Consider the following 10,448-nt stretch of genomic DNA (forward strand, 5'->3'; position numbering starts at 1 on the left):
AAAAAAAAAAAAACAGTTAAAAAAAAAACAAAACCTGGCATAGGATCCACTTGATGAACAGCTCCTTTCAGGTGTGCAGAATCAAATACTCTGGAAGACTAGCACCCAGATTTCCAGGTTACTGTCCTTATAGACTATTTTGGTTTTTTATTTTTATTTTTTGAAGGGCCACTGAAGAATATAACTGAGCAAATAGCAATTCATCAATCACTATTTGCCTCTTCTCTGCTCTCATAATTTTTTAATACCTTAAGTGTTCTTACCTGGAAAACCACTGACAGAAATAACCTAGTGGAGACAACTCCTAGGTTTCTCCTTGAATGGAGCCCTTCTTTTTTGTCCTTGGCTCATTTTGCTCTTAACTTTACTCTGTTCTTGCCCACCTAGATTGATGCCAAGAAAGACCAGCTAGCAGATGCTCGGAGGGACCTGAAAAGTGCTAAGGCTGATGCCAAAGTCATGAAGGATGCAAAGACCAAGAAGTATGTATCTGGCATTGTTCCAAATAGAGGTGGTTGGGAGAAAAGTTAGATCACTTAGAGGCCCTGGCATCCCAGCCATTCTAAGGTGCTTTATTTTTCCTTGAAGATAAGGTCCCACTGTGCGGCTCAGACTAGCTTCAAACTAATTATCATCTTGCCTGAGCCTCCTGAGTGTTATGTTTTCTGTCTTACTGCTGTCTTCTGGAAATGCTTTTAAATGGCAAGGTTTGCCTGCACTGTACTCTAGGGGGCAGGTTTGAGTTTGTTTTGTTTTTGTGCTAATGCAAGGACTTGAACTCAGAGCCTTGTACTCTCCTTTGGCTTTTTGTTCAAGGCTGGTGCTCTACTACTTGAGCAATTTTTTGCTATTTGAATCTCACGGACTTTTATGTCCTGGCTGGCTTTGAACCATGATCCTCAGGTCTCAACCTCCTAAACAGCTAGAATTACAGGTATGAGCCACAACAGTGCTCAGTGTTTTTTTTTTTTTTCATTATTAGGGATTGAACTCAAGGTCCTATTATTTAAGCCACTCTGGCAGCCTCTTTTCCATGGGTTATTTTCAAAATAGGGTCTGTCTATATGCCCTCGTGATTCTCCTACTTGTTTTTCCCTGTATCACTGAGGATGACAAAGTGCAGTCTCATGAATGTTTTGTGCCTGGGCCAGACTTGAACCATGATTTTCCAATCTCTTTCTCCCTAATAGTTAGGATCACAGATTTAAGCCACCATGCCCAGCCAAACTTGATTCTTGATAACTGCCATTATTCCAGGGTAGTAGAATCAAAGAAGAAGGCTGTACAGAGACTGGAGGAGCAGTTGATGAAGCTGGAAGTTCAGGCCACAGATCGGGAGGAGAATAAACAAATTGCCTTGGGAACCTCCAAACTCAATTATCTGGACCCTAGGATCTCAGTGGCTTGGTAAGCACTTACCCTTTCTAGAGCTCTGGAGAAAGTAGAGGGGCTTCTTTAGCACCAAGCTGCTTGCTTATCATCCTAGGAAACCTCTGGCTTCTGCAGTAAACAGAGCCCTATTGCTGAGCCCTATCTCCAAGTACAGTGGAACATCCTAGATGGCCCTAAGGAATCCGTTTTGTAACCTCAGTTTAGGTTAAAGGTGCAGTTAGGACAGGAATGGAAACTTGTAGCTAGCTAGCCCTTACTGAAGGAAAAACAAGAGTCTGTTCATCTACACTGTGACTGAACTTTTCAGTGAAGTTTTTGTGAGTCAAAGAAGTAGAATGAAAGAGAAAAGAGAATATAAATATGAGCAATTTACACAAAGTAGTATGATTAACAAAGGGACATCAATTTTGATATGTGCACATACTCAGATATATCATCTCACTATTATATAGTTGTAGAATATCATACAAAATAGTTTGATGGCTTATTGTTTTGGAAGGTATTTAATTAGCTTGAGTTGTTCAATTCTAGGCATAGGTGGTAATATCTTCCCCAATAGTATCATCTCCTATATGGGCCACCAGTACCTTCCACTCGGGTGGTGCTAGAGGTTGAATTAATCCTTGGAGAGACACAGTGGTTTTAAATATGGGTTATGGGGGCTTGGGAAGGTGGCTTGCCTTGCATGCATGAAGCCTTCGGTTCGATTCCTCAGCACCACATAAGCAGAAAAAGCTGGAAGTGACGCTGTGGCTCAGGTGGTAGAGCACTAACCTTGAGCTGAAGAGCTGAGGGACAGCGCCCAGGCCCAGAGTTCAGGCCCACACCGACAAAAAGGAAGTATGGGTTATGGAGGCAAACTTCTTAAGTTAACTTCTTAAGCTCCACTCCTAACTCGCTATTCAAGGACATCATTACTTTTAAATTCCTTCATTTCATCTGTACCTTCGTTCGTACAGTCTATAGTAGCACCTACTTTAGAGATCAATGGCAAGACTAAATGAAATATCGTAAGCCCTTAGAATATGCTTAATGCATTATTCATTTATACCCTTACCAGTCACATGTGAAAAAGGGAGTCCATTCTTGGTCTGGGAAATAAGGGAGTATATAGAAACTTCCCAGTGCCATATCCAAAGTTTAGTACTGATAATGTTCATTGAGCAAGACATAATCAAATGTATTTGGAAGACAGGTGTTTGAAAAGTTTTCCACAAGTTCTTGTCAGAAGTAGAAGGTTGCTTGCTGCTGTGTTTGCTTGTGTGCTAGGCCACTGATCAGGATGGCAAGAATGAAGATTACTGCGTAAATTAGAACATCAGATTCCAGAAGCTGCCTCCCATATGGAATGAAGAGTTTTCCCTGCACTCATTGGTTGGTTGGAAGAGGGTGTGGTCTGTGATAGCACTCTATTGCTTTCTGAGTCACACTAATTTCCTTTCTGTCTTCTTTGTTTGCAGGTGCAAGAAGTGGGGTGTCCCAATTGAGAAAATTTACAACAAAACCCAGCGGGAGAAGTTCGCCTGGGCCATCGACATGGCTGATGAGGACTATGAATTTTAGCCAGTCTCAAGGGTCAGGGTTCTGTGAAAAAGAACAGTATGGTTTGGGGAAGATGGATAAACTGTGAGCCTCACTTGCCCTCCACCTGAGGAAGAGAGGCAGCAAGTCTTAACAAACCAACATCTTTGTGAAAAGATAAACCTGGAGATATTATAAGGGAGAGCTGAGCCAGTTGTCCTATGGACAACTTATTTAAAAATATTTCAGATATCAAAATTCTAGCTGTATGATTTGTTTTGAATTTTGTTTTTATTTTCAAGAGGGTAAGTGGATGGGAATTTGTCAGCATTCTGTCAGGCAAATTCAGTTTCACTGAAACATTTGGATTCTCTTAGCTACTGTATGCGAAGTCCGATTATATTGGTGCGTTTTTACAGTTAGGGTTTTGCAATAACTTCTATATTTTAATAGAAACGAATTCCTAAACTCCCTCCCCACTCCCCCATTTCAGGAATTTAAAATTAAGTAGAACAAAAACCCAGCGCACCTGTTAAGAGTTGTCACTCTATTGTCATGGGAATCAGTTTTCATTAAACTTGAAGCAGTTGTGACATGGCAGTGTTTTGGTTCAGACACCTGTTCACAGAAAAGCATGATGGGAAAATATTTCCTGACTTGAGTGTTCCTTTTTAAATGTGAATTTTTATTTCTTTTTAATTATTTTAAAATATTTAAGCCTTTTTCTTGATCTTAAAGATCGTGTAGATTGGGGTTGGGGAGGGATGAAGGGCGAGTGAGTCTAAAGATAATGAAATAATCAGTGACTGAAACCATTTTCCCATCATCCTTTGTTCTGAGCATTCTCTGTACCCTTTATGATATCCATCTTTTTCTTTTTAAAAACAAGACATTCACTTGAGAAATTTTATTGTATAAAAAGTTCCACAGGTCAGTAAATTTAGAGGAAAATGAGTATTTGGTCCCCTCTAAAAAGGAAGAATAATCAAGATTTTAGGGCTTTTATTTTTTTTTCTTTTGTAATTGTGTAAAAAATGGAGGAAAAAAACCATAAAAAGCAGAATTTTAATGTGAAGACATTTTTTGCTATAATCATTAGTTTTAGAGACATTGTTAGTTTAGTGTGTGTGCAGAGTCCATTTCCCACATCTTTCCTCAAGTATCTTCTATTTTTATCATGAATTCCCTTTTAATCAACTGTAGGTTATTTAAAATAAATTCCTACAACTTAACGAAAATTTAGCGTCTGAGTCTTTGTTACTGAGGGCCCTAGGCCAGATTTAGAGCTCTGGGCTGGCATTTAGTGTGGATGTAGTCCAACCAACTCAGGTGAGCAGGAGTATGGAAAAGATGGGACTGGGCCTAGTCTGGAAGGGGTACATCTGTCCTACTGCTACTGATACGAGGTAAAGATGTGAAGATTATGCTAGGTAAAGAAAACCTCAGAAAGGAACTGTGCAGAAACCCATAAGAGTTCTATCTAAAGCCAAGTCTGGGTAGTGTTCATGAACAGGCAGTATCAAGTGTATTTGGGAGGCAGATACTTGGAGTTTTCCATGTATACTGGCCAGAAGCAAAAGGTTGCTTCTTTTTTGTGTGTCTGGTTGTTATTGTGTGTGTGTGTGTGTGTGTGTGCGTGCGTGCGTGCGTGCGTGCGTGCGTGTGCGCGCGCGTGCGTGTGCGCGCGCCACTCCTAGGACTTGAACTCTGGGCAGGGTGCTGTCCCTGAGTTTCATTTTCACAAGGCTAGTGCTTTGCCACTTGAACCACTGCACCACTTCCAGCTTTACTAAATAAATTAGAGTGTCAGATCTCAGAAGCCACCTCCATGTGGAATGAAGACTTCTCCCTGTACCCACTGGTCTATAACCCATAAGTCTATAACTCCAAAAGTATACTCGAGCAAGAAGGTCAAAGAGCACTGAGCCCTCTAGTTTGTTGGCTTCAGCAGGTATTTTTAGGTAACAGAGCCATCTCATTGGTAGTCTTAAGTTCCATAGCACACACCCCAGGAAATGAAGATTGTGTGACCATCATTGCTTTGGAACAAGAAATTGAGCTAGGTATGTCTGAATTGTTAGCCAGACCAAAAGCATGGATTATGTATATGCCTGTACCTGGTGGCCATGTGATAAGAATGTGGCTTTTGGATTTGGGACTTGAGTAGGAGACAAACTTGACCACAACTAGAAATCAAGTACAAAAGGCAAAAGACCTTCCCTGTACAGGAATTAATTCCTGCCTCTAGCAAGGACCTCCCTGAAATCAACAGCAGGCACAGGGTAACCAGATGACTGGTCAAGACAACTGTGGAGGACAGTCAGTGCCAGCAGGCAGACCGAGGAGAGCAAGGCCAGTGAAATAAGCTGAATTGATGACTGGGGACAAAATAAGGACCTTGAGAGACACCTGAACCCAAAGGTAGACTACTGCCTTGCACAACCACACAATAGGTCTTAATTCCAGTCATATCTTAGATATTCCTTAAAGTCAGGCCTTTTTGTGATGCCAGAGTCTAGATGTGGGAAGAGGGATAATTTCTCTGTGCTGACCAAGCCAAACATCTTACCTCCACATCTGACCAAATCTGTCCATCACTACTACTGAAGTTGTGAGATTTATCTCAGGCCTCTTCCTATTTAAAAAAAAAGAGAGAAAGTGGGTGCTGTGGCTCAAGTGGTAGAGCCTTGAGTTGAATTGCTGAGGGACAGTGCCCAGGCCCAGAGTTCAGGCCCCACAACCAACAAAAATAAATAAATGAAAAAAATTTTAAAAAAAGCCAAGCAGGGCTGGGAAGGTGGCTCAGTGGTAGACTTGCCTTGCATGCCTGAGGCCCTGGGTTCGATTCCTCCGCACCACATAAGCAAAAAGAGAAAGGTCAGAAGTGGCGCTGTGGCTCAAGTGGTAGAGCACTAGCCTTGAGCTGAAGAGCTGAGGGACAGCGCCCAGGCCCCACAACCGGACCCCCCCCCCAACAAAAAAGAGCCAAGCATTGGTGGGACATGCCTTTAATCCTACTCAGGAGGATCTAAGGATCTAGGTTTGAAGCCTGGGCAAAAACTGCCATGAGACTGTTAGCTCCAGTTAACCACCAAAAAACCCCTAAGTGGAACTGTGGCTCAAGGAGTAGAGAGCCAGCCTTGAGCAAAAAAATGCTTAGGAACTGCATCCAAGCCCTGAATTCATCCCAGCCCCAGTCCTTCCCAGACACCATCTCTCCTTCATTTCACAAACAGGCACCTGCCATGAGTCATGCACATCACTCAGTCTTTTCCCACCCACTGCATCTGCCTCATCCCCCCCTGTACTCTGACCAGTTGCCAAACCAGTACATGACTCTTCATCCTGCCTATTGTACGAGCTCTTCATGGCACTGTTGGTCATTGTATTTTTTTTTGTTGAGGATCCTTTTTTTTTTTTGCAATTACATTCAGTTTCAAATGTCAGAAAGCAAGCATTCCAAGGATGCAGTGGTTTTTAATACCTACTGGCTGGTGCATCCTATTACTGCCCATCAGGTTAATATTCTTATCCTCAGTAAAGATCCCTTATGTCCTGTTCATCTGTCTTCACACACCTATCGTCCTCTGAGAAGTCTCCATAAACTTGACATATCCTACACTGTAGCCATTCCCTTCTAAAAGCACCTCTGGTTCCCACAGTGTCATCTTCCCCTGGTTCCACTCCTTGTTAGGCTCCATCAGGTCTTAGGTACCAGGGTTTTCATCTCACTTAAGTGCCTTAATCCAGTCATACCCACAAGGGTATCTCCTCTCAGCCCAGGCCTTCCCCTGAGCTTTGTACACATGCCAACCACACCTGTTCAGGGGCAGGCCCACAGGCAGCTCCTGAAGGGAGCTCAAAATCAGACAGACTCCAAGCCTGTCAGACCTGGTTTCCACTCTCAGTGAAAGGTTCCACATCCATCTGTCTCCAACCTGGACATGCAAGACAACGCATCATCCTATACTCTTTCTGCTGTTCCCACATACAGTAAATTTCCAACTTTAAAATCACTTCCTAAATAATATATTCACTGAATTACAGGCCCTTACCCCTGCAGGAAAGAAAAATTGTTTCAACGTTTTCTTCTGAGAGAAATGACTTATTACATTACATTTCAGTCCTTACAAATTCCCTCATATAATCAGATACTCTTTACTTGTTTTGAACCAAAAGGCCCCTTTTGGAGAAAACATTATCCTGAAATGACCTCAGTCAAGCTAGTTTTGGATGCTTATAAGTAGTCCCCTGACAAAAATCAGTAAACAAAGAAGCAAAGAAATTTAACACAGACTTAGCAATTATTTCTCACAATCCCAAGTATTCCACGTAAACAAGACTAAAGATCACTAAATAGCAACACAGTTTATTTTTTTTAGTGTTGGTAATTAAGCTGTACGTGTGTATGTGAAAATGACAATTTTTTTTAAAATCTCCCAGAAAAAGAATAGTGATGAGTTGAGATTTATGGCAAAATAATATGGGAGAGATTTAGTGGGTTCATAACTGCTGAAGCTAGGGCTGGAGTATGAAAACTGTGGCAGACACTTGCCTAATGAGGCCCTGCGTTCTAACTCAACATCATAACAGCAACAAGAATTGTTGAAGCTGAATGACAGAAGCATCTCACTCTACTGTTTTGCTTACACTTTTTCAGGTTTTCCATAAAATGAATAAAATGACATTATTCTGAAAATCACTGATACTTAGGGAAGAAATGGGGGGGAGGCTGTTTTAACGTTACACTAGCAGGTAATTAGGATAGATTGAAATTCCCAGTGACATCACATTGCCTCTCTGCAAAAATGGGTGACTCTCAAAACCCCACTGATGCTGAATGTAGGCATGAGTTCCTCTTCCTCCTCCTCCTCTTCCTCCTCCCCTCTTCCTCCCCTTCCTCTCCCCCTCCTCCCTCCCCTTCTCCTCCTCCTCCCCCTCCTCCTCACCTAGACACTGTCCTTGAGCGCCTCAAGGCTAGCACTCTACCACTTGAGCCACAGCGCCGCTTTTAGCCTTTTCTGCTAATATGTTACTAAGGAATTGAACCCAGGGCTTCATGTGTGCTAGGCAAGCACTCTACCCCTAAGCCACATTCCCAGCCTAAGTACATACTCTTAAGATTCCACTAATATGAAATTTTAGAACAAACTCACCTGTGGTGACCAAGTAAATTGGATGAGGGTGATAGTACATTGGCTGATTCAAAAAGTGGGTCTCACTGGGTGCCTGCCAGTAGCTCACACCTGTAATCCTAATCAGGAGGCTGAGATCTGAGAATCACAGTTTGAAGCCAGCCCAACCAGAGAAGTCCTTATAAGACTCTGATCTCTAATTAACCACTCAAAAACCAGAAGTGGAGCTGGGGCTCAAAGTGGTAGAGCCACTAGCTTTGAGCAAAAGAGCCCAGGAACATTTTCATCGTGCATCTCCAAAAATTCTAGTTTTTCAGTTGGAAATGTCTTCCAACAAAACATCTTGTGAAAACCAATATTCATGTCATATTTCGAGAGGATGAATCTTCAGTTGTATATCTCTCACTTTGTTCTCAAAGCCACTGGTGAGAAAAGGTAAGGTCATTCTCTGTTCCTAGGACCTGTTACCAAATCTGCATGGGATATTGGCACTTTTATCCTTATTCCTGTGTGGGCACTTGATCTGATTCAGCCTTGCTGTACGTTAGAGCACTAGAGGCAGCATCAGGATGTTTGCTGAGAAAAAGGAAGAAGTTTCCCCTTCTCGTTCTTCAGTGCTGCCTGGACCTTAGTGATGCAATCATAGTATACTCTCCCAAGGTGGAGAGAGCATCTCTGGGGCCAATCAACAGGGAGGTAGCAAAGGTCTGTGAGAGAGCAGAGCCCAGGGGAGTGGCTGGGCCAGATGTGATTTTACCTGGGGTGAGAAAACATAAGGCTCTAGAGGAACTGATTACCACAAGTGAGGAGGCAAGCAGGAAGACATGAACTCTGAGTTTGAGGCCCAGTGACTAAGTTAGAGCGATAGACATATTTGGGGGCCAGAAGCCAGGTGCCTAAATGGCAGGTTGGGGTGGAGTTCAAGGTACCTTGAGGTAAACAGTTAGGAAATACTGGCTGTGAGCTGAGGAGCTGCTCAGACAGGTAACACGACAGACTAAGGAGAAAACAGCAATGTTAAAAAAAAAAAGGGGGGGGAGGATACTGCAAGTCTACAAATAAGACTTTCTTTCTGATTGTTCCTCACTGAATTATGGTTTTAAATGAAAACTATGTTAGCATGTATTATTAATCTGTTGACAACATTCTCTGTTAACCTAGGTGAGAGAAATTCTCTAATCCTCCAGAAGATTTTCTATAAGCGATCAGTTGTCAGAATAGAAAGTTACTGCTTTGGCTACCTGGAAACTCAGTACATGTGATTCTCAATCTCAGCAGCTACATAAACCCATAGGGGCCATATTATTATGGTCTCCTTTGTATAATTTCATTCCATTTCTGCAGTACAGTGTTTTTGTTCTTTGTTTTTAGTTACTCTGAATTTTCTTTAAAGGGCTGTGGGGGGGGGGATGCATTTATGCTAAACAAGAGCAATGTGGCACACCTAATTCCTCATTCAAGAAAGGACTTCTCCCCCAACTGTTGGTGGAACTGTCAACAGAAAACCTTTCGCTAGTTGTCCTCCCTTCCTTCCTCCTGACCCTCCCACCCCTACTCTCCTTCCCACCCCTACACAGCTAGCCAGAGAGTTCCCCCAGGATTTGGCTGAGTTGGTCATCCGCCTGCATTATAGATGAAATCTCCTGTGCCCACTCCTCATTTCCTTCCTGTCATCCTGTCCACAGCGCTGGGTCTCAGGAGTACTCCAGAACAGACATACTGCCCACCCATCCACAGTCTGTGTCCCAAAGAATCCAACCTTGACAGCACAAGAAAAACTCAAAACAGGAAACACATTAGGTTAGAGGTATGTCAGAAAGGAGTGAGGATATGGAATAAAGGGTTCATACATACATGGGGGGCAATGTAGCATGGACTGCAGCAGACTTATGTATTTAAATCCTGTCTCTGTCACCTATTAACTGTGTGACCTTAATACATCTCGTTTTCATTTGTTTCTGGAAACTGGATCTACCTATGTAGCCCCATCCTGGCCTGGAACTCTCCATCTTCCTCAGGCTACCGAGTGGTGGGAGTAGAGTCAAGTGCCAGTATGCCCGGCAGGCACTTCACTTAGGTGAGAATAATAGAGAATACTTTTAGAGCTGTAATGAGGAAGAAATAAGCCGATGTGGATAAAGCAGTTATATCATCATTGCAGTATGCCAGCCACTGCTCTTAAGAAATTATTAAACATAGAGCCAGGCACCAGGGGCTCACACCTGTAATCCTCAGGAGGCTGAGATCTGAGCATCCCAGTTCAAAGCCAGCCCAGGCAGGAAAGTCCGTGAGACTCTTAATCTCCAATAAACCACCAGAAAACCGGAAGTGGAGCTGTGGCTCAAGTGGTAGAGCGCTAGCCTCGAGCTAGAGTTCAAGCCAGAGTTCAAGCCCCATGAC

At 42.8% G+C, this 10,448-nt stretch overlaps 1 protein-coding gene across 1 annotated transcript in view; it reads left to right on the forward strand.

Moving 5' to 3' along the window:
- The window catches only part of Top1 (topoisomerase (DNA) I), a 56,485-nt gene extending 52,334 nt beyond the window's left edge, over positions 1-4,151 (forward strand). The window contains exons 18-20 of the mRNA XM_013010708.1: positions 388-482; positions 1,258-1,407; positions 2,853-4,151. Coding sequence (XP_012866162.1) covers positions 388-482; positions 1,258-1,407; positions 2,853-2,955 — 348 coding nt within the window. The 3' untranslated portion in view covers positions 2,956-4,151. The remainder of the gene's footprint in view (positions 1-387; positions 483-1,257; positions 1,408-2,852) is intronic.
- Positions 4,152-10,448: the final 6,297 nt, after the last annotated feature.

This window comes from Dipodomys ordii, unplaced genomic scaffold, assembly GCF_000151885.1.
Source record: "Dipodomys ordii isolate 6190 unplaced genomic scaffold, Dord_2.0 Scaffold13, whole genome shotgun sequence".
In the NCBI taxonomy this organism is placed as follows: Eukaryota; Metazoa; Chordata; class Mammalia; order Rodentia; family Heteromyidae; genus Dipodomys; species Dipodomys ordii.